Source organism: Bombyx mandarina, chromosome 19 (assembly GCF_030267445.1).
Source record: "Bombyx mandarina strain Sakado chromosome 19, ASM3026744v2".
NCBI classification, from domain to species: Eukaryota; Metazoa; Arthropoda; class Insecta; order Lepidoptera; family Bombycidae; genus Bombyx; species Bombyx mandarina.
This window is the reverse complement of record NC_143225.1, coordinates 9,261,084-9,286,077: the sequence shown is the minus strand read 5'-3', so window position 1 is coordinate 9,286,077 and position 24,994 is coordinate 9,261,084. Positions and strand designations below refer to the sequence as shown.

At 35.7% G+C, this 24,994-nt stretch overlaps 1 protein-coding gene across 8 annotated transcripts in view; it reads right to left on the bottom strand.

Moving 5' to 3' along the window:
- retn (retained) overlaps positions 1–24,994 on the bottom strand; it is a 163,851-nt gene that overhangs the window by 53,668 nt on the left and 85,189 nt on the right. For 4 of the 8 annotated variants that reach the window (XM_089735344.1, XM_089735349.1, XM_089735346.1 and 1 more), the window contains exon 4: positions 7,136–7,208. In XM_089735344.1, the coding sequence (XP_089591470.1) occupies positions 7,136–7,208 (73 nt within the window). The remainder of the gene's footprint in view (positions 1–7,135; positions 7,209–24,994) is intronic. The other 4 variants (XM_089735345.1, XM_089735350.1, XM_089735347.1 and 1 more) reach the window with 1 other exon arrangement.

The following is a 24,994-nucleotide window of genomic DNA, read 5'->3' as shown; positions in this document are numbered from 1 at the left end:
CCTCTGTGAATTGATATTTTAATTTCACGTATAATCCTAAATTAAAATTCACTACAAGAGCTTTCATACACACGTTAGTATTAAAAAATCTCACAGATGGCGCTGTATTAAATAGTATGTATATTTCTGTCTCATTCTTTGCTTCATCCTACACATTTTTGTATTTGTGTCTCTTACCTGTCGTTTTTTCCGTTGCATCCGGTTTGAAATCACAACGATTCTAAAGAAGTTTTCACTTCAACAAAAAATAGATAGTGCAGTCCACTGTAGTCGAGAATGACAAATGAAAAGCGTAATGCGTATTTTCACGTTGAAACATTTTAATGAAATTACAAGCAGATCTAGAGTGACAACCGCAGATCTACTCGTTCACGAAGCTCATCAATCTTCGCCCCAAGTCGATCGTACGTATTTCACACCATCAATCTTTAGTTTTATTTAAAGTTACGCGTCACTAAAATTCTTCGGTTCGTGTTTTATTGAATTTTACGAATTCGTGACGGATCGCGAATGCATAATGCACCCTTAATAAACCAATTAAATTTTATAATTGGCCCACAAATATTTAAAAATGAATGAAAATAAAGTGGAATGGAAAAAAATATTATGCTGTAGCATTAGATTATCCTTTTCTTATTGCATAGATGAGGGAACGAGCTCACAGCCCAACTGGTGTTAAGTGGTTACCGGGGTCTATAGACATCTACAACATAAAATGCCGCCACTCACCTTGAGCTATGAGTTTTAAGGTCTCAGTATAGTAACAACGGCTGCCCGATCCTTCAAACCGAAACGCCATACTGCTTCACGGCAGTAATTACGCAAATTATAATTTGGCGAGTTTGATTTTTATTACCCGATATTATTTCTTCACCGTGGAAGCCAATCGTGAACATTTTTTGAGTACGTATTTCATTAAAAAAATTGGTACCCGCCTGGGATTCGAACACCGGTGCATCGCTAACGCGAATGGACAGGACGTCTTTCCTTTAGGCCACGACGATTTCAAAGTCTAAGTCTGAGCAACTGTTTATTATTATTAATAGAGGGTTCGCTTGTCTTCAATTGACACCATAGGCATACGAGCACATGGCTACCTGATGTAGTTCAAAGTTTATTAAATGGATGAGATGTCAAAGCGTCCAGTAAGCAGGACAGGTATCGCGGAGGAAAGTTCAGTTCTAAGCTGGATGATACGTCGCAAAAAATATATTTATATAGATAAAGATAGATTAGATATTATATTAAATATATTTGATATTTATATAAAATAACATAAATCAAATAACAATAATATATGACCTATGTAATATGTACTTATATATGAAATATTTTACACAGATCCGACCTTTGGAGAAGGAAGAGAGAAGAAGAGGCCTTGTGAATATTGTAGCCATAAATCTATTAACCAACTATGAACTTTTTACTGGTGGTAGGACCTCTTGTAAGTCCGCACGGATAGGTACCACCACCATGCCTATTTCTGCCGTGAAGAAGTAATGCGTTTCGGTTTGAAGGGGCAGCCGTTGTAACTGTAACTATACTGAGACCTTAGAACTTATATCTCAAGGTGAGTGGCGGCATTTACGTTGTAGACGGTAACCAGTTAACACTAGGTACGCCGTGAGCTCGTCCACCCACCTATACAATAATAATTTAAAAAAATAAAACCGTTTATTAGTTGGAATATATATAGGTATCTGGAACTTATACGTCGGTATATATACATGTAATTTTACCATATTACGTCTCCAGAATCACGACATCCACACCCATCATTAAACGTTTCTAATCATCGAAAACAAAAAAGAAAATTGCATTTTTTATTCATCGATTAAAATCCACAAACGTTTCTCGTTTACGATAGGACTCCTCGCCTCCGGCCACGGAGTCGCAGCCAATCAATCAATTTTAGATTAACGCGCAACTAAAAGCTAAACAGACAAAAACAAATGAACTCAGAAACGAAATCGAATTAAACACGAGCCTGTTTAAGACACCAATTAAAACCCCAACAAAGGCTATCTTCAATGAGACGAAAAAAAATTTGATAGATCAACTCTTTAACGTAATCTATCATCGGTTTGATTGCAAGGAAATTTAGTCGTTAAAATGCTAGAGCGTAGGTTTGAGATTTGTTTATTAAGTTATTGATAGAAACCCGAGAAGGCTGTTGGCACAACATCTTATATCGATTAAACAGATAATTAATCACGGGAAATGAATCCGAATGAGATGTTATTAGTTATACCGCACTCGCTATTAAGAAATGAAACAATAGATGAGATGTACATGGTGATGTTTTTCATTAGTAACCTGATTTCTATAACATATATTCGCATTGTTTTTTAAAATATTATGTATTCGAAATAGGCAATACGGAGAGAATAAGATCAAAAACATGAAATTGAATAAATTGTAATTGTAGAAAATCTGGCTCCGGTTATTGTAAAGGGATGTAAACTGGGAAAGTCAACACAGAAACATCAACACGATAGCTATTGCTCTGAAACTAGCAAATATACAGCCTATCAAACAAACACATGTGTTTCCATGGAAAACTATGAACAGTTTTACTATAAAAACATATAGCAAAAGAAAAATATCTATTAAAAAAAACAACACCCTGTACGTGTTAACAGGCCGATGGCCGATCAATCAGTTGCTAACGAGGCGATCACGCGGTAACATCATCACACTGCACTCTTACACAGCTAATCGGTTAAATCTTTGATTCCTATATTCGGAATTTTAGATTAAAAAGTAATTACGGATTAAGGCATAAAATTGTCTACAAGAATTTGCCTACAAACAAAACTGTTTTATCTACTATAGTTGCCCTCCTGATAATTTATGAATAGTACTTATTAGGTGATAGCCCTCTTAATCAAAATTAATAAATTCACCAAACATAAATAATAATATGTAGTTAACAAGAATGGACAGGTGAAAGTCACTCCTGAATTCAATCGTCCTTAAATTGTGTTTGTCCATCCCGACAGAGTCTATACCTACCACCTCCTTTTGGTTTGAACGTTGGAACAATTTTTTTTCAAATCAAATAAATTAGACGCTTCGGGCACGATCTCAAGATGTTCGGTATCCTTTCTATTTCCTATCTAGATTAACTAAGTAAAAATCGACTAACTCCTGAACCCAGTTAATCTGAAACGTCAGATTTAGGGAAACTAATGCCTTTACTACCCCAGATACGCGTTACAATCAGAATTATTTGTAGTAAGGAGTCTTGGGAAACACCGCGAACCATAATACAATGCACCTGAGACACCTCGCCTCTCAATGTGGGTACCTTTTGAAGTCTATTTACTATGACACGTAAGTGACATCATTTACCCTTATATGCAAAAAAAATATATATATAAACAATTTAACAATCAATAACGTATGTACAATTGAATATAAAGAGCTTATGAAACGTTTTGTCACTTTTAAATACCGAACATCCGAGGTCAATAAAAAGTTTAGAACCAACGTATTTAATTTATTTCCTTGTATCCAGACGAAGACAGAGTGCGGGACTTGAGGGGCGTATCCGACAAACTTTCATTACTCACGGCCTTAATAATAAATGATAAAACATTATTAATACGATGTTCTGATGACCGACGTACGAGATATTAAGACGGGGTCGAATCAATTAATTCTAACGATTTCAACTTTTAGTTAACTGCTCCACTAGGAACGAGAATGGTTTCAATTCGAATCGGTACAGTGCATTTGGACAAATTTAGACGAGACTGACAACACGAAGAATTCTATTGGAATATCAGCTATTGTATTTTCCAAAGAGTAACGCATAAATGTTTGGCTGCAGAAACTTTTTTATTTAACCTGTTAACTGGTGGTCGAACCTCTTGTGGGGTCCGTGCGGGTAGGTACCACCACCCTGCCTATTTTTGCCGTGAAGCATACTGCGTTTCGGTTTGAAGAGTGTTGCAGCTGCTGTAACTATTCTTGAGACCTTAGAACTTATATCTCAAGGTGGGTGGCGCATTTACGTTGTAGATATCTATGAGGTCCAGTAACCACTTGATATCAGGTGGTCTGTGAGCTCGCCCATCCATCTAAGCAATAAAAAAAGTCCTTCGCTGAATCTATCACCGGATCCGGAAAAAATCGTTTATTTTTCTTCCTAGCCTTGAGAGGCTATATCAGCGTTGCCCTAGCGTGTAGAAACCGAAGGTGTTACTAACACTGGCCCTAGTAAGAGCGGTGCTTCGCAGAATCTACCTCCGGATACATAATCCGACCCACTGAGAAAATCCAGCGAGAAACTCAGTGGGCTGTGTCTATGGGTTGTAGAAACTGGAAGTACGTTACTCTGTAATCAAAGTCAATGAGTTAGAAGAAGAGCTAGGTAATGAGGTGACGATAATACTTTTGATGAAAGTTTGTAGTTCTAGAAGGCCGATCTCTCGGTAGTACCCGGACTAAAATTATTTACGCGATCTATCTAAACTTAGCACGGTAATTGACTTGTAAAATACTTTAAAGTCTGTTTTTGTAATATGTAAAAAGTTATTTTGGCAGCCATCTTACTTGAAACATTGGAGAAAATAGTTGAAAATAGCAAAATAAAATCAAACCCACGAAAATGAACACCAAATTTATTTATCACTAATTCGATTAAAATCGATAACGCCGACGCCCCTACAAACAATAACTATCGATTTGACGAACACGATTCGATATCTATCTAACGACAACGGCGCCATTTACAAGGTGGATCAATTAATGAGAGACCGAGATGGGATATACTAGAATGGGTAAGCTAAAGCGAGATGGCAGTTGAGTTATCAATCATGCGCCCGCGCACGATGAAGCCCGCAGCGATTGAACGATCTCAGGCTTAATTATTTCTATTATGATATTTAAAGAATAATGATTATAGCGTATGGAGATCAACTAGCGAATTCCCACAGTCGTTTCATATGTAACGCTTCTATAGCGTAAATTAATAAGAGCGTAATTGCATCGCGTGATACACGGATGTTAAGCTTTAGAAACAATTAGTAATTAGAGTCATTAAAACGATTTATATACGACAAATCTACGAGCACCGCGTTTCCAAGTGTTTCCTAAAACACAAATATTTGTAGCTGTCGCGACTGTAGTTGTAAAAACCGACGGAATCAGCGAAGCAAGTGTGTAAAAAAAATATCGATTTATAGATACTAATGGTGCACCAGTAGTCGAAAGTCGACTATAATTAATTGAAATTATAAGTTTGAACATTATTATGGTTCTATGGTCAAAGACTAATATGCTTCTATAATCACAGATTTCGCCAAGACTACACTAATAGACAAATAATATTAAAGACAAACAATATTAATCTATTCTCAATTTGACCACAGACTTTAAACAATAATAAAAGTTTGAAAATATAAAAGAGTATTTAGATAAGTATTGTGTCAAATACATGGCAGTGTAGTTATATGGTGCGTAGTTAAAAAATATTAGCATTTTGCATCCCTTCCCTATATTCTCTAAAAGTGTGGGAAATTTCATACTCCTCCGTCCGCGCAATTTTTGTAAAAAGGGGTACAAAGTTTTTACAAAGTCGTGGCCTAAAGGATAAGACGTCCGGTGCATTCGTGAGTAGCGATGCACCGGTGTTCGAATCCCGCAAGCGGGTACCAATTTTTCTAATGAAATACGTACTCAACAAATGTTCACGATTGACTTAAGGATTTTTGGAACGAAGTTCCTTATGGGACGATACGGAGGGGTACCCTTACCGGGAAAAACGTCCGTAACGTAAGATTTTTAATAGTAATGCACACAGTGTACGACTTAACTTTGTAATAACGTACAAATTAGTAATGCACACAGTGTACAACTTAACTTTGCAATAACGTACAAAAAATACCATATTTTTTTAATATTCATTGACTACGATCTCAGAGCGTTCGTTTGCACAATACACTAACTCTTATGCAAACAACCATGAATGAAGTGTACCACAATAAGTTCGCACGTTACCTAATGACCGTGGGTTGTTGTGAAACCTCCAGTTTTATTTTCTTTATACTTCGAATAGACCTTAAAATTAATATTTTTATAATAAGGAACTTCGTTCCTATCCGGTGTCCCACGACACCACCCATTTTTTTTTTTAATTTGCCACAGTTGCGTCATTGCTACAACAGACCACTAGACCAATCGCTCAGGCAAGTAGCAGGATAATCCCACGCTATCAGAATCGGTTCACAATAAATCTATTCATTAATAGCTCTCATAGTTCTACCGGCGTGGTCCGGCTCGTTCATCATCCGAGATCTTATCGAGCGATCCACAATATAAAATCGTTTATACATCGAATGAATGATATAACCCCACATCCGATTTGTATCGATAGCCGGCGAACAAGAACTCTTTGAACGGCTCTCCTTTATTCAAATTAGGGGTCTAACCTAACTGGAGGGTCCTATCACTTCGATCGACGATCGTGAATGAAGCATTTAGACTCGTGATAAATTACGACGAATATCAATTGGTACATGGGATTAATCAAACGCAGTCTAGAAAATGAAAGTTCAAAGATTTAGACGCTCAAATTTGCATCAACAAGCCTATAATAAACAGTAGATGACAACAGATCTTGAGGGGATCTGGTCCCTATTAGCATTGCCATTCACCTTTCGTCGATAGACATTAATAACTCTAATAGCGACAGTAAAGCTATATTTACTGATGGGTTATTTAGTAGGCAGCGGCTTGGCTCTGCTCCTGGCATTGCTGAAGTCCATGGGCGACGGTAACCACTTACCATCAGGTGGGCCGTACGCTCGTCTGCCTACAAAGGCAAACAAAAAAAAATATATTGCTGTAAGCCTATACAGTTAGTTTAACTTGGAATTTGGTTGTTTTTTTTTGTTTTTCTTTATTGTTTAGATGGTTGGATGAGCTCACAGCCCACCTGGTATTCAGAGGTAGCTGAGTAGTGTCAATAATGGAAAACCTTGTTTTTTTCCCCACAAAAACGCCTCGGCTAATTTACAGAGAACGCTAAAAATAGTTTTACATAACCATAGACAAAGAAACATATTTTTGTTCAGATACGGTGTCTGTATCGTCGTCTAATAAAAAGTATTTCATGAAACACACTCACCACGTTTCTGCATGAACGAAAACAGATCGTCCAAGAATTCCTTCCGCTGCGGATCATCGCTGATCTCGTAAAGCTGCAACAACAGAATAAAACAATTAATGATAATGATAAATGAATATAAGCTGAAGAGTTTGTTTGTTTGAACGCGTTAACCTCAGGAACTACTGGTCTGATTTGAAAAATTCAGTGTTAGATAGCCCATTTATCGAGGAAGGCTATATAACATCACGCTAAGACCAATGCAAGCGGAGCACCAATAAAGAATGTTTCAAAATCGGGGTTTTAATCCCTTTTGAGAGCTTCCACTGCGTGCGCTGCGGTTAAAGTTTCGCTAAAGTAATGCATGAGAGTCTTCTCTGTATCTGTGTCTGTCTAATGTATGAGAGTCTCTTTTGAAGTCGGTTAAAAAGCGTGACTTCGGTACCTTAAATAACTCTTTAACATTCTATTATTCAAAAATATTTTCACTTTCTACGTAAATGAAGAGGCGGGTAAAATTTTGCGTTATGCCAAAGTAACTTTTCCACGCGGCCAAAGTTGCGAGCAAAAGCTAGTAATTTATAAGCTTCATTCCGCTTCGTTGGTAAAACAAAACGCAAATATCAAAACTTTTTTTTTAGTACTTAAAGGATTTATGATCAATAAGCCAGTAATTGCCAGCCAATACCTACAATATATTATGTAGTCATTCTTGATGGTAGTAAAAAAAAACACATTTAATTTTACTGCTAATTTAGACGGCGCATTAGTGCAAAGAATATATTCATCTAAGATTTGATTGCACAAAAGGGAACTTAATATCGTGTCCAGTAACTTCAAAACTCCACACGTCCATACTGCTTCGTGGTGCCTTTTCTGCTAAAAAGCAGTCATGCGTTTCGGTTTTAAAGATACAATCAATATGGTATTTCAACCTCTAATAGTGGTAGGACATCTTGTGAGGCCGTATGCGTAGGTACCACCATCTTGCCTATTTATGCCGTGACGCAGTAATGTGTTTAGGTTTGAAGGGCGGAGCAGCCGTTGTAACTATACTGAGACCTTAGAACTTATATCTCTAGGTGGGTGGTGGCATTACGTTGTAGATGTCTATTGGCTCCAGTAACCACTTAACACCAGGTGAGCCGTGAGCTTGTCCACCCAAATATGCAATAAAAAATATATATTTTAAATGTTACCTTTGTCGCATATCGACAACATTATTTGAGAGTTGAAATTTTTAAATTAACTTGAAGTAATGCAGTTTCATTGTTTTCTTCGTATGCGGGCGCACGTGGTCACTGTCTTACGCACGGTTGCACACAATACGACTGAATATTAATTTGTTCATTAATAATGTATTACGCCCTGTACTTGTAGAATGTCGCTTAGTTAACTTCGATAAAAGTTATTATCTTATTACTTTGATTATTTAGAAGATTGCACAAAGTGGGAATGAGTTGCTCGCTCCGGGCATTTCAATATTACAATAAATGTTACGTTGCAATACATCTTGTAATATTTAAAAAAATCTAATATTTACAAAAAACCAAACCAACCCTTCAAACCGAAATGCATTACTGCTTGACGGCAGAAATAGGCAGAGCGGTGGTGCGGACTCACAAGAGGTCCTACCACCAGTACAATAAGTAATAAACCAGTAATAATAGTGATTAAACGTCAATTGAGCTAAAGGTTGAAATGTAAATGTAGTCTGGAAAACGTTACGATTAATATAAATGGAAAAGGAATAATGAAAAAAAAACTATTTCACGTTTACTAAAACCGCCACAAACGATGTTTATAGATTGTCACAAAATAATTGTTCAAACGATAGTGCACAGGAAGAAGATAAAAAAACCCGATGTTAATAAGGTCGTTATTCGCTTGTACGTAACTCCCGCTGCGAAAGGCGTGTCGTTGCCAATAATTATGCTGATTTCCGTCATTTAAATGCATCGCGTAAAAGCCATATTACGTTCAAACTCGACATTTGATGCCCTATTGGCTGAATCTAGTCGCGGCGTGAGCCATGCCAAATATTATTCTTACATCATATTTATTGGCAGCGTTTGTTTATTTCGTTATCAATACAGTTAGATATTACTTGTCCGTTAATGACTTCAAAATTAAACTTTCCTCAATGATATTACATTTATGTGTAATATTATTCAAATTTAACGTTATAGATTCTTAAGTGTTTCACTCCTAAATAAATAGTTAATTATTTGGTCACAAATTATTTATCTACAATATTTGTGGAGAAATTCGATGCGTGTAAGGTCTAAAATCAAATAGCATTTCCCGTTACATAAACAGAAATGGCCCGTCGACCTGACAAGTCTAAGAACAAGGGCCACACATTAAGTTGATTTTTTTATCGTTTTTTTTTTATTGCTTAGATTGGTGGACGAGCTTACAACCCTGGTGCTAAGTGGTTACTAGAGCCCATAGACATCTACAACGTAAATGCGCCACCAACATTAAGATATAAGTTCTAAGGTCTCATTATAGTTACAACGGCTGCCCCACCCTTCAAACCGAAACGCAAGACTGCTTCACGGCAGAAATAGGCGGTGATACCTACCCGTGCGGACTCACAAGAGGTCCTACCACCAGTATTTACTTACGTCAGATAAATTGATAAATAACCCTTTAATACAAATTGCTGGTTAGACTGTTTAAATTTTGTTTTATAAAATACATAAAAATCATCTTGAACCGAATGATTTTCTGGTAAGAACGTCACACGACAACTTTAAACAAACCACGGGAAAGGCACGGCGCGGCGCTACGTACGATCAAACATTCTGTTTGCATTGTACAATTACATCGGGGCACTTAGCGTTAAGAACTGGACTGGGCGACAACAGAACTCCATTTGACGTTTCCTGTTTCCGGTTCACGTACATTCGGGTCACGGTTTGCGAATCATGAATAACGGTGTCTCTTTAGCATTGTGAAACTATTACCGTTGCTTTAGCTAATTACCTTAGTGACGGGGTTTGCGTCGATTATAAGACGTCTCCCGACTATTTATTATTCATGACATCACCGCGAAACGTAATCGACGGAAACGGACACTATTTATTTGATAAATAAAGCAAACCCTGTAGATACCTACCTATAGATTTACGAAGTTCAAATTGAGTGAGGCCATCAACACCGTGGCCATGTGTGCTAGCAAATATCTTGTATAGCGTGCAAATACATTAGCAAAAACCATTGGTGATGTTTTAAATGTTATGTTGTTAGGAATTCCGTGGTCTTCGTGCCATGCGATTTCCGATACCTTTGCTTTACGTGATCCCATGCCTTTGCCATATACTTGCTTGTTAAAGATGAAAAGGATTATGGTGGTCTAGAATGCAAAACTGCTTCGTTCCCGTGGGTGTTGTGAAGGTAACGAACGAATTCAGATAAGAGGACGCGAAGCATGTTTCTGTAAATTCCTTCTGTCAACATACCGGGATTGTTCATTAGTCATAAACACATGGGAACGAACGTATTGAGCATAAATATCAAACATTTCATAAAGGTAATAATATATGTATGACATGACGGAGAACAACCTCACCTAGAAAGATACCGGAGACCGGGCAAACTAAAGAGCTTAAGAAAGCCGACTCTGGCACTAGACCGAGAAAACGCTAGGAAGAAGAAGAAGAAGACTAAGCGTGATTACGAAAATAAAACCGTTGCACGTTTTAAGCAGTGCCCAAAATGAAACAGCAAGAGCTTGAGACAGAGCATTGGTACATCGTCAATCGGCACGCGTAACGTTTAACCCTTCAACAGCCGTGTCGCGTCCTAAACAAATGATCCGTACCGGTCGGTACGTAATTGGAACAAGCTTTTTTTTATATTTATTTTCTTAGTTCACGACGCTAATCGAAAACGCTTCGCCCCTGTGATTAATCGCAAGGGGCGCGACCGAACCGACACTGACGCTCGCGAAGATTGATGCAGTTATAGGGCTACCAATTTCATAATAGGAAATATTTCTAGTATTAGATACAGTATCTACAAGGAAATAAACGTCGATCAAAGAAAACTTTTTTGTAATAACACCATCAGAATGACTTCTAAAATAATTGTTTTTTTTTTTCCTACCTATGCTGATAGCCTTGAGAACCAAACCGGAGGTGTTGCTAACATTGGCCTTAGCAAGAGCAGTGCTTCGCAGACTCTACCACCGGATCAGAAACGCAACCCACTGAGAAGATCCGGCGAGAAACTCAGTGGGCTGTGTCTATGGGTTAAAATTTCTAAATTTGCAAATTATATAACACTCACACCTTAATGCTTCACAATCGGATTCATGGTGTGCTGCCAAAAGCAGTTTCATTCATATTTTCACGTACTTTCTCTAAATATTTAGTAAGGCCTGGACCACCAGATAACCGCCTTTGGTCATGTTGCATTAGCACAGTTGTTCCCATAGTCAAAGAAAACTTAATCAACAACTTAAAAATCCGTCGAAGCCAGCTGGAGCGAGATCTTGGTTGAAGAAGTTCCCTCATAATAGAGTGCGATTGTGATTCAATTTCTCACTCTGGAGTTCAAAATATACCATCGACCATGTTGCGATATATATACATACTGCTCAATTTTTTTTATTTTTGTGTATTTATTTATGCCTCTAAATGATATTTAATAATATGAATTTTATAATCTTTAAATTTTGAATTAAATGTAAATGTAATGTAATTGTATGGAATGTAAATGATCATAAACGTTTGGTCACCCTACAGTTGATGTGTTCTTGTAACTGCCATTAAAAGTCAAACGCTGGACCAAACGGTCCATCTTATTAATAAATACTATTAAATATAAGGGTTATTTAATGGTTTGATCTCGTTTGCACAAGGCAAACAAATCACGCATATAATGAATAGAACTTCATAGCTTTAAAATTTTGGGATTTAGGCAAAACATTTTAAAAAAAATTATTAGTAAATATGATTTAATCATATTGTTTTCTATTTAAATAAAAAAAATAGTCTCAACCTTGAAGCATTTTCTTCAAAGTACTATTAATATCACAGAACTCAGGCTTATTCCATGAGTATGCTTTTTCGATTGCGTCACTATGGACAAACAGAAATATGTAAAGACTGAAATGCAAATGAGTGGACATCTTGTGGACATATAGACAATGTCGTGTCTTAGAGTCGTCTAAGACATTTTTTTACGTTTATTTTTGAAGAAAATGTCAACAGTCCTATCAGTCGAATCTCAGCCCGTAATCACTATTTACCCTTTACAATTTGATTGGATTATCATTTGAACTTTTTGTTTGTAGTTACGATCTACCTGGTATTTAGTGGCTAACGGAACCCATTGATACTACAACACAAAAGTGAGGTACAATCGAAGTGTCAGTTATATTGTATTATACTTAAACACCACCCTACAAATTGGAATAATTGCTTCGCTGCAAAAACAGACAGTACGATGGTACTTATCTATGCGAGCTTGTAGTCTTCCCTATCAACTAACTATACTGAGACCTTAGAACTGATATCTCAAGGTGGGTGGCGCATTTACGTTGTAGATGTCTATGGGCTCCAGTAACCACTAAACACCAGGTGGGCTGTAAGCTCGTACACCCACCTAAGCAATAAATGAAAAAATAAACTCAAGATTTGCATACTGCTATCACCCATTCTACATAATATATTTTCCCAAATCAGCGTGTATTTCGATATCTTGTTATATCATCGTTGTAATTTTTTTCCATTAGTCTCGGTAATTTTCGGCAGCCAATCATAAGTCAGTTACAGTCCGCAGGGGTAGGTACCACCGCCCCGCCTATTTCTGCCGTGAAGCAGTAATGCGTTTCGGTTTGAAGGGTGGGGCAGCCGTTGTGACTATACTGAGACTATAGAACTGTATCTCAAGGTGTGTGGCGCATTTGCGTTGTAGATGTCTATGGGCTCCAGTAACCACTTAACACCAGGTGGGTTGTGAGCTCGTCCACACATTAGTAAATAAAAAAAACCAAATTAATAAAATACAGGCAGGAAATTCACACGCGGTCTTATTAAAATCACAAAATCAAACAAAACAGGTTCCGGTACACATTTGGACTTATCCTTAAAATTGAATAACTTTGTGTATACTCGAAAATGAATATGACATCCCTCTCTCTCGGCAACGTATTAAAAGTGATACAATAGAGAAAGATGAAAGAGTATCTCTTGTACAGTGCATACGGTATGAAAAAAAAATAACAATAGGAGAATATTATCATAGCGTTTTGTCGCCCACTGACCGTTTATATTTGAATCACAAAACTGGGCAATAAGCCTCTTAATCTCTATTGTTACGTGCCAATTACTCTCCCCTTTCCGCTTGAATAAGTAAATATTTTGTTAACAATATGATCATGCAACTGACAAATTATTATTTTTCCCATATATAACTTTTTTTTCAACACCTTGTTGCCTTTTTTCATATATGAAACAAACTTGATCCGCTTTCTCCATTTTTGCAATTGTTTTTATTTGATAAAAATATTTTCATGTATTTGTTTTAATGTTTTTTTTGCAACAGATCAACCTGTTATCAGATGGTTCAAAACAACAATATAATATGAATCCCATTAAAAATTAACTGGATTCAATGAGTATATGAGAATAAGGTTCTAAATAATAAACATAAAACAAACAATGGAATATATGTATGCGAATAAATTGAATTTCTAGTGTTGCACCTTTAAATGTTATTATAATATTGATAAAGTCTCGATAAAGATAAATAACGATAAACACAAAAAACGAAATGAAGCGAAAGAACGTTAAAAATTTAAATTCAGTTTCAACAATCAAAAATAGACATAAATATTTTCTAAGACAGTTCGATGTGTTGCAAAGTTTAATATTAGAACATTACAAATCGAGCCAATGAAGTCGTGAAAACAATTAAAACAATAATTGTTAAGTTCAAACTCAATACTTTCAAATTCAAATTCAAATTCAAAATCATTTATTTCAACTTGGATGTCATCAAAAACACACTTGTTGAGTGTCAAAATGTAAAAGAAAATGTTAACTCTACCACCGGTTCCAAAAAAAGCCACAGTCCTGAGGAGAACCAGCGAAACAAACACAGCGGGTTTTTTTTTTTTTTTTTCTCAAATATTTTCTTTTTTTTTAAAATAAGAAAACATATTTGCATTATACGAAAAAACAAGTCAAAAAAATACAATTCAAATAAATTATAATAATAATGAAAAATGAAAAGAACTATAACAACCATTCACAGTTTTCACATCGTATACAACGTTGCTATAGCTGTTACCTACGATCCTGCCATTTTCGTATAACTAGTACAAAAAAAAGGATAATATTCATCGTCAAATTTATCGATATACGCCTGAATCTCGACTACTAACAATGTAACGTCAACATTTATATCAACTTTACGAGCTATTGCAAATTTTACTGCTCACTAGTAAAAACATTCGGATACGTCCAGGCTGACACAAAGGAACGGCTATTAATTACTTTAATCGATATTATTAAACACTACACATCGATACTATTAAAATATCCTCTAGAAAAGTTTCTTTCAGGTTCGTTGTCGTGTAAACAGAACATGTTATGCCATCAAAAAACTTCCATTGTTATTGTAGTTACTTACTTTCTACCTTACTGTTGTAGATTTTGGCCACAAGGCGATAAATCTTTAAGCAATTGATGAAAAGTGGATCTAAATCACTCGGGTGCTTGAGAATATAAAAATGCGAACAAATTTTTAAACAAGTTTTTATCAACATTAAATTAGTTTGTATCTCGTCATCAAATCAATGCGAAGTGAACTATGCCATAGGTTTATTTTATAGCAACGACCTTTAATGTTGCTTCGATGGAGCAAATGAAGTCAAGGGAATTTTAATGAATCGTGAGTAAATATTATGATAGAATTTTATGGTGTACCTGTATTATCAGAGAACACCTCGATTAAATCTTAACTTAAGATATTCAGAAGTAACTTTAAATTATTATTTTTTGTTTATTTCTATAGCTTTTGCTTACCGAAATTAATACGAAACTATTACTTTCTTGGAACGTGGGCTAGAACATACTGACGGTACAGAAACAAACAAAACCCTAAAAAAACATAGAATTACTACCAACGCTGAGTACAGCAACTATTAAAATGAGGGTTAGGAAAACATAGACATGAGATCCAAAGTACATTTGGAATGCTAGGCTAGGTATTAGAATGTTACTACGTAATATGTAGTTATTAAAAAGAAACATTGAAGGAGTTTTGTCGTGAGAAGTTTTAAGCTTGGTCATACAACCAACACTTTTACGAGCGACAATGGTATTACGATAATATCAAGATTTTTTTCTTATATCGTTGGCTGTGATACTTTGTGGAATACTTATCGTCTCCGACAGCCAAACTACCACCGGCCCTAACGTATGAAGCCAATTGAATAACGATTTAAAATATCAATCAATAAAAATGTCTAAATCTTTTGTGCTTTTTTAAATTTGATGCATTGATGATAAAAATGCATTATAAAGCGTAAAGACTTGCATTCGATAAAAGATGAATAGTATGGCCACACGTGTAAATAAATTTAAATAATTTCCATCAGCTCTGGAATATCTTAAGCAGCCAAGATCACCAATCTCACACTGAACCGTTTATAACATGCCTCGGGCGAAACATATCGTTTATCGTAAGTTAACAAATAAATTGCAATACAATTTACGCTGATACGAAGTGTGGACAAGTGGAATCAGTTCAATAAGCCAACTTGTGCGAGCGGCTTTGAGGGCTAAGGTTGTAGAATACATGGAATATATGTCATTTCCTTCGATTTTCGCGAACCATTAAAAACAAATTTATAATGATAAATTTTTTTATTGACTTTCCTACAACGGCATTCGCGTTTGAATATCTCCACTTAACATCGGGTTACAACAAATAGTTCATATATGGGACTATGCCACGATGTTTTCGCATTAAGACACTTAACGCATTGGTGATGGCGTCCTGCCTATTGGTGCCGCAAAGAATAACTGCGTTACGTTTTGAAAAGATTCCGACATCGCTTCTCAAAAGAGGTTGCAGCACCGATGTTGCGGTGTGCACGGAATTGAGAATATGTGCATAAGTGTCGGCGAAATTACACAAAAAAAATCCTCCAAAATTAACCTCCTTCGTCGCGTCGTTTCCTATCTGCTGAGAGGATTCTACTTCTAGCAAAAGAAATATATAAACAAACCAAAAAAAACCAGCCACAACCCGGCCGCGACTGTCGCTAAAGATACGAACATACATTCTCAAACAATTAGAGCACAACATTTATCGTACATGTTTGATTGGGTGTTATTGGCTAGAAATATGCCAAAAATCTGTAGAGTTCCAACATTTTGAACTTAAATTAACAACGATGAATTATTACGAACGAACAAAAGTACTTTACTTTCGAATTTATTGATTGTGAATCACTTGATTTATAAAAACCACATGTAGGTATGTTCAGAAAGTGCGTACATTTGGAAACTACAAAAGCACAATTGCATTTGTGAACGTGCGTCCCTAAGATTGCAACCACGCTCCTCGCCGCAAGACAATCTCAAATGGTCACTAATATTTCAAACTGTAATATTTAAGGGGATGGATTTATAAATAAACGTCTTGTGAATATCCGAATACAATAGTAACAGCGTTTATGGAAATGAAAGAGATTTACAATTATGGAGTGTGATTCTTTACGACTGTAATTATAATTATGTGTTGTTAGTGTATGTGATGGGATACTTTATCATTTAAGGACGAACAGGTCGGGCTGTGTAAAAATCGCATTGATACATCGAAAAATCGGTGCAATACATTCTTATCTTATCTTATCACTAAACCTACCGCTTGTATACCTATTTCTACCGCGCCCAATCAAGTTGACCGGTAATTAAAAGTTTTTAATGTTATTATTCAATGTAGATAATAGTTGGAAAAAAGAAAAAATACTAGAAATAAAATACGAAGAAAATATTTTTTTCGTATTCTGATAATTGTAAAATATTAGGCATGACCTAATATTTTACAATGAAACATACAATGATACAATGAAATTGACATCTATTGCTTATCTATCTATATATATAAAAATGAATTGCTGTTCGTTAGTCTCGTTAAAACTCGAGAACGGCTGGACCGATTTGGCTAATTTTGGTCTTGAATTATTTGTGGAAGTCCAGAGAAGTTTTAAAAGGTAGATAAATATGAAAATGCTTAGAATTAAATAAAAATGACCATTTTGTTTTCCCTTTGATGTGTCACCCGTCAGACGGATTCCTTTTGTTTGTTTTAAGTTTATTTTATACAAAAGCTTAGGTCTTTTATTTGTCGATAACCGTCGAGACACTACGATGTCTGCCGGGTCAGGTAGTATTCAATAGAAAATTGTTCATCTAATATAATCAAAACATCGATTATTAACACAACATATAATTAACCGAACAAAGTATTTAGGATCGAATATTGTAATCGCATTCACGAAGGCAAAACTATAATCCGTTCACACATAATAATAAAAACCTTAACTGTGTGTCATGTTACAGAATTTTCCTGTCGTTCCGATCGCAATTACATTGTAGTAACGACTAATAGCTCGTAAACTTCGTGTTTTACTGTGTCTAGTCGTGTACGACGGATAAGTTTGATAAGTCGACCTATATTATTATGAATTACCGTTGCGTTCCATCATTAAATGAGTTTTTGGTTGTGTCGTGGCCCCTAGTCTCTTTTTTGTTATTTTTTACTACCTGACCTGGCAGACTTCGTAGTGCCTCAATCGATAAATAAAAGTCCTAAACTTTTGTATAAAATAAACTTAAAGCAAAAAGAAAAGGAATCCGTCTGACGGGGGGGGACACATCAAAGGAAAAACAAAATTGTTATTTTTGTTTAATACCGAGCATATTTATCTTTACCTTTTAAGCCTTCTCTGGACTTCCACAAATAATTCAAGACCAAAATTAGCCAAATCGGTCCAGCCGTTCTCGAGTTTTAACGAGACTAACGAACAGCAATTCATTTTTATATATATAGATTTTGCTTATATTGTTGGAGGTGCTCAAAGCTCACCGGGTGTTAAGTGGTTACTGGAGCCCATAGACATCTACAACGAAAATGCGCCACCCACCTTGACATTTAAGTTCTAAGGTCTCAGTATAGTTACAACGGCTGCCCCACCCTTCAAACCGAAATGCATTACTGCTTCACCGCAGAAATAGGCGAGGTGGTGGTACCTTACCCGTGCGGACTCACAAGAGGTCCTACCACCTGTAATCAACCAACCAACCAACCAATTTACTGGCGATATTCAACAGCTTGACGTGAATTACAATCACTAACGTCACTAAAGTAACATAGTCTCAAGCTACGAGGTGATATTCGAGACATGCTTAGGGACGATCACCACTTAAAACCGTTTGGGCTGTAAGCTCGACTGTACATCAACAACAAAAAAGTCATTGTAAACCTCAGCAACTACACTGTGCAGTTTTGAATCAGTTTAACAGTGAATTGTAATTATTTATTACCATTTTTATTTATATGATAATGATTACTAATCCCAGACAGACAACAGTTTGTCAATTTAAATCGTGATAGACAGTACATAATGTTACAATTGTAGATTATTCATGGGGAAAAACATTCTTCGGAACATAAAATTTCATTTTCGCTCAACAAGACTTATATAAAACCAATATCAGAAAGGTTCCTTTATTATTTAATCCTTTTATTATTATATTCCTTAATTGGTTAATTATTCGACCAGCATCTAACTATGACATCATATTTACACTTGACCTGATGATACCAATCAAGTTACGGAATATTTCCTAAACAAAATGTTTATCATAAATTTGAAACTAGAAATCGAAGAAATCGTAAACCTATTTCATAGTCAATCGTTAACATATAAGTGTATTGTACTATCCAAATCATAAAATGTACAATCATCGTAACGAACGCATTATCGTGACTTCACATTTTGTGGTTACATTGACTTCGTATTGCAAAGATAAACAAATACATTGCAATATTGTTATCTATACTAATATTATAAACAGGAAAAATTTGTTTGTTTGTTTGTATTGAATAGGCTCCGAAACTACTGAACCGATTTGAAAAATTCTTTCACTGTTCGGAAGCTACACTATTCCCGAGTGACATAGGCTAAATCTAAAAAAAAATACCTAAAATATTGTTTACATCGCGTGCCCTACGAAAACTATTGGTGATAGAATAAAATAAGGTACTACGACTTTGTAAAACACATTATTAATTACAAAAAGTGTCGCGCCAGCAAAATATGTCTAACTATTGTAGTTATGCCGTAATAAGTGTTCTTTTATTTAAAAAAATAAAACAACGTCAAATATAATTGAAATTTTTGTTAAAGACCCGAGCGGAACCGGAGCGGGCCGCTAGTATTTAAGAATGTAAAATCAAACCCGCAAAATTATAATTTGCGTAATTACTGGTAGGTAGGACCTCTTATGAGTCCGCACGGGTAGGTACCACCACCCTGCATATTTCTGCCGTGAAGCAGTAATGCGTTTCGGTTTGAAGGGTGGCGCAGCCGTTGTAGCAATACTTGAGACCTTAGAACTTCTATCTCAGGGTGGGTGGCGGCGTTTGCATTGTGGATGTCTATGGGCTCCAGTAACCACTTAACACCAGGTGGGCTGTGAGCTCGTCCACCCATCTCACCAATAAAAAAAATAAAAAAAGGTGAAATAAAAAATGACTCAAAAGAGTGCTTAATTAATATATCGAGGGTAATCATGAAAACTTAAGTGCCCTTTTAATTTATTCTGAATAAAGCAATGTATGCAAATGCAAGTAGAAAATACAATGAGTAGCTGTTAAGTTGTAAATAATATTTGAGAAATTTTGAAACGAAAAGGAATTTTACTACAGCTATTAAACTGTACTTGAGATATATTTTTTTCTACTATACGACTACCTTAGTTATTCATGCAATCGAATTAATAACTCCAATCTAACCCAAATTTGGTACAATCACTCAATAAGTAGTAAAATATAAACATGTCAAAATAATTTAATAAAAATGTTTAAGTTTTGCATGATGAAGTCTGTTGTTCTATTTGAATTTTATGTAGGCTCGATTTTACCAAAATAGAAACTTTGTTCCACGTGTTTATATTTAAAAATTAAGAAATAAAATCCAATAAGTTTTATACACGTTTTTTTAAAATTTAATATAGGTATATTAAGTTTCATAGGTAAACGTTGGGAAGTTAAACTTCTAATTTCGAGCATACAAACGGTTCGAATAATTGTCCATTGAATTGTCAGTAATTGAGTGTAAAGAGGCGGAGGCAGGTGTCACTCCTCCGATCGGATCGTATGTGGCACAGTTTTAACTGAGACTTTAATGAGGTAAACAAACGGTTCTCTGGTTTGGTCCAAGGCACAGACTAGGTACTAAGCAAATGCTTCGAGCACAAAAAACACAACTTTTTAAAATTTACAATTTTGTTTCTGTATTGTTAAGTACACTTGGGTGCAATATGGTGCATACCGTCGTGCTCATCTTGTATAACATAACTAAACATAGTATATTTAGTATACTATAGTATAAGTACCACCGGTAATTACCCAAATTATAATTTTGCGGGTTAGATTTTTATTTCACGATGTTATTCCTTCACCGTGGAAGTCAATCGTGAAAATTTGTTAAGTACGTATTTCATTAGAAAAATTGGTACTCGCCTGCGGATTCGAACATCGTTGCATCGCTAAATACGAATGCACGTCTTATCCTTTAGGCCACGACGACTTTAATTGATAATTGATTCCGTTAGCCAAATTACGTATATTAGTAAAATCTTGGATAGCAAAAACAGTTTTTGAAAATTTATAAGCATATTCTAATTCTAATTGGCGGCGACCTTAAATATGAATTTTTGCTAAAACAAATCTAAATACGGAATACTACTTAACCAGAAAAGTAAACGACTATTTCTTTTGACTTGTACCACAGTCAGTTTATATGTAAAACACGGCAAAGTGAAGAGGGCGATGGCCGCGAAAACAAAGCCTCAATTGATGAACTGATGTCTTAGTGTCGAAATCAAACGTACGCTGTTTAGTCGTTCTTCTTGTGGACGGTTCCTTCAAGAAAGAATCAGTGGCAATAATCATAAATAAATTAATAAAACCTTAGGATTATGTTTTTTATTTGAATACACACAATGCAGAAATTAGCTACATTGAAATTCCGAATACCGATTACTGTCTGAAATGTACAAATTAGAACATATATCAAAATGAAAGGCTTTCTCAATTCGTAATAGTAAAAAGTTAAGATTGATTTAAAAACAAATGACTCTTAATCAAACTCCGTTATACTCCCAAAAGATTGGATTGAAAACAGAATTCATTCGTACTTCGATAAATGAATGAATTGTTGACGCCGAATTTTGAATAAATGTTTCTAGAGTTTCTTGGCTATTTCATGAATGGACAAGTCTTTGATAACGCCGGCTGGTGCTAAACGATTCCCATTGCGGTATGTTTGTACGAGAATTACATCTCATTCGAACTTGTTCTGCTTTGGACGATCGATAGGAAACGTCCGGAGGAAAGCGACTAATTGATGTGTTTAGAAGAAGTTGGGTTTCTTAGAAAATTATGTTACATGGAAATCAAAAATTTATTGATCGAAAACATTTGAACTTTTGATGAAGACATTTGTTTGGTAATAGAGACTACTGTTACAGTTCATATAGTTTTATATTTGTCTACGTATATACCAAAACCTCAAAATGACTTTGAGTTATTCAGAAAGACTTTGTTACTAGTTTAGATGCGCAAATAGGCCTCAAATTGGTACGCCTTAAATTGAAGCCTGATTGCATTGTGAATTCTGTTTTCCCGAAGTCTCAGTGCAGGAACTATTTTAATAAACAACTGATACTACAATCACTCCTTAAGACCAGAGTTAGGAGGAGGTGTATGTGAGTACAGGTAGGAAAATAATAAGATAATAGCATCCCAGACAGGTCCTCTGGCCACAAACAAAAGATCTGATGGAATAGCGTAATATAGTATTTCATAGTGTATATAAGAAAAAGCATATTTAGTTAATACACGATTTAAGCTTACATTGTGAATAAACAATGACGATATAAACACTTCACACTTAGCTTACGAGAAAATCAATTTGCTTGAAACACACGTTTCCAAACACTTTCACACACCGACTGACAATATTGGAAATTGTGTGTTTAGACCTTTATAATAAAATAATAATAATAAAATATTCGTATATTATGTATATGGATAACAGTACAGTACTCGGCGATAAATATTGCACATCGTAGTATGGAAAGAGACATTCGGCTTATTCCGGCTTCGTAGAGCGTTATCTTTGTCGCACACCAGCGTGTTCGCGAATTGGGCGATTTTAATAACATATTTTTAATTTAATATTTACCACCGGGTGTTGTATTTTTAAGGCACGTTTGGTATATGTCAAGAAATTACAAATTGCTTGATATTGCTTGATAATTATAACTTTTTTTTCCTTAGCTATTCGCTAGTAGCCTAAGGAATATTCCAGCATCTTTAGCTATGCCTGGTCGAGTAATTATTACCTAAAAGACATGTTACTTGAGGTTTCAGTAATCGTCATTTTCGATAGACCTCCCACAAAACGAACAAACTGACAGGTCTGTATAATGTCCGGTGTACTAACTAAGCCATTGCTTTAATAGTCGCTGACAGCTTTGGATTCGGTGCGAAAAATCGAACTACGCGACGAGGAAATTACATGGCCAAATCGCATCTTAAAGACATGTGCGTTTGATAGATACTTTTTTAATACCTTTAATTGGTTTGAAGCTAAGGGATTTAGGGTATAGATATTTCTCAGTTTTAAAAATTACTTAGACAATTGCACACAAGGAATGCAATATGCTAGTTGTTGTTACGTTACGTTCATACATACGCGTATCCGGTGATAGCTTTTAAAAACACAAACGCAAAATATATGTGTATATGTATTATTATTATACATATATATATTCAAGTAAGGAGGTCTTTACGTAGCTATTCCGGTCAAATAGCGGCGTAATTGACAAAAACAATACACGAGTCTAGTCATCAAACAATGATATGATGTGTCTAAGAAAACTAGAATAGCACATATGCATCTATTTATCCTGACTGACTGACTCGGACTTTTTTATTTTAATTTTATTCTGGCGGTTTTGTATTGTGAGCATCAAATAGGGAAAGGTTTTTGAACATTTCGCCACTACAATGGGTACAGTAATTTTCCAAGTGAGAAGCAAGAATATCCCTGCTTCTGAACAGAAAGAAATGTCCAAGTACAATTTGTACGTCATTATAGGAATTCTATTTCTTTGTATGTTCGAAGCCTTCACGATTCTAACCAGTGCATTTGTGATGAAACTGTACCATCAATACGTAAGATAAGTTGAGTGTGAGCAATTTCAATAAACCCAAATTTCTTATACAATTAGCGTTAGTCGGAGACAGTCACAGAGGAACGTGACCGGGTTCCACTAGTGGCTTCTGGCTATGTCTTAATACATACCTTTCACAATATTTCACCCAGAAATTCGTCTAAAATGAAATTGAAATTCATCGAACTTTAAACAATTAGAAAATTTTTACAAACTAACTAAACAAATAAACGAAAAACATATCCAGCAACTGTATTCCAAAATCCTATCGAGTATACACAAAGTGTATGCGATTAGACGCCCTCCCTTTGATCTCCAATTAGATGAACATTTTGGGGTTCCGCATTATCTGTGGAGTGCGTGCGTTATGATAGGGGAACTGAGGGGACATCACTCGTAAATATGTTAGGTGTTAAACTTTCGGATGCCCCTCGGAAATTATCGGGAGGTAATTGGTGTTGGTGACGTTGTTGATGCTTCCATTATATGTACAATGTAATATCATTGATAGACCTGTTGTGTAACGCAATAAATGTTTTTGTTTTCAATCACAAATAAGTATAACATTATTTTAATTGACAAAAAAGGTTTTTTTGACGATTTGCTTCGCTTGGATCTTTTTCTCAGTGGATCGCGTTTCCGATCCGGTGGTAGATACTGCGAAGCACTGCTCTTGCTAGGACAAGTGCTAGCAACACTTCCGGTTTGAGCCCCGTGAGCTCACCTACACGCTAGGGTGAAGCTGAAATAGCCTCTCAAGGCTAACAGCATCTGTAGGATAAAAAATCGCTTGGCTTTGTTCATATATTATTCCACAGCGTTTCGTAGCGCAACACGATTAAACATTATGTAGCTGTTACTGATAAATACGGCTCAACAATGCACAAAAAAAAAAGTTTTAACGTTTTTTCTTCGCAAATACCTCAATTGTAAATTCTAAATAAAATTTCCAAATCTTCCATTTTTAACATGTATCCAACACAATTGTACCTGCAAAACCTCACTAAAGCTACGTAAACTCAAATTAACAGTTCCTTTGATATCCTATGACTCATAAAAACAAATCAATTTGCTATCTTCGAAGGGCTGTTCCGGCCCGGGGTGGGGAAAATTAATCCGACAGTCCGCAAAGCTTGTATTACAAGCCGCAATTATCGGCCGAGGATAAAGCCGCTTTATGTCCGTTAGCGATTTTGGTGGCGAATCAAGCCGGACAAATCCGGTAAAACAGTTATTGATATCGAAGAAGAACCATGACGACCTAATTTTGAGTTATTTTTTAAATAACCTTAATTTACTTGCTTTTTTTTATTGCCCTTGTAGGCAGACGAGCATACGGCCCACCTGATGGTGAGTGGTTACCGTCGCCCATGGACTTCAGCAA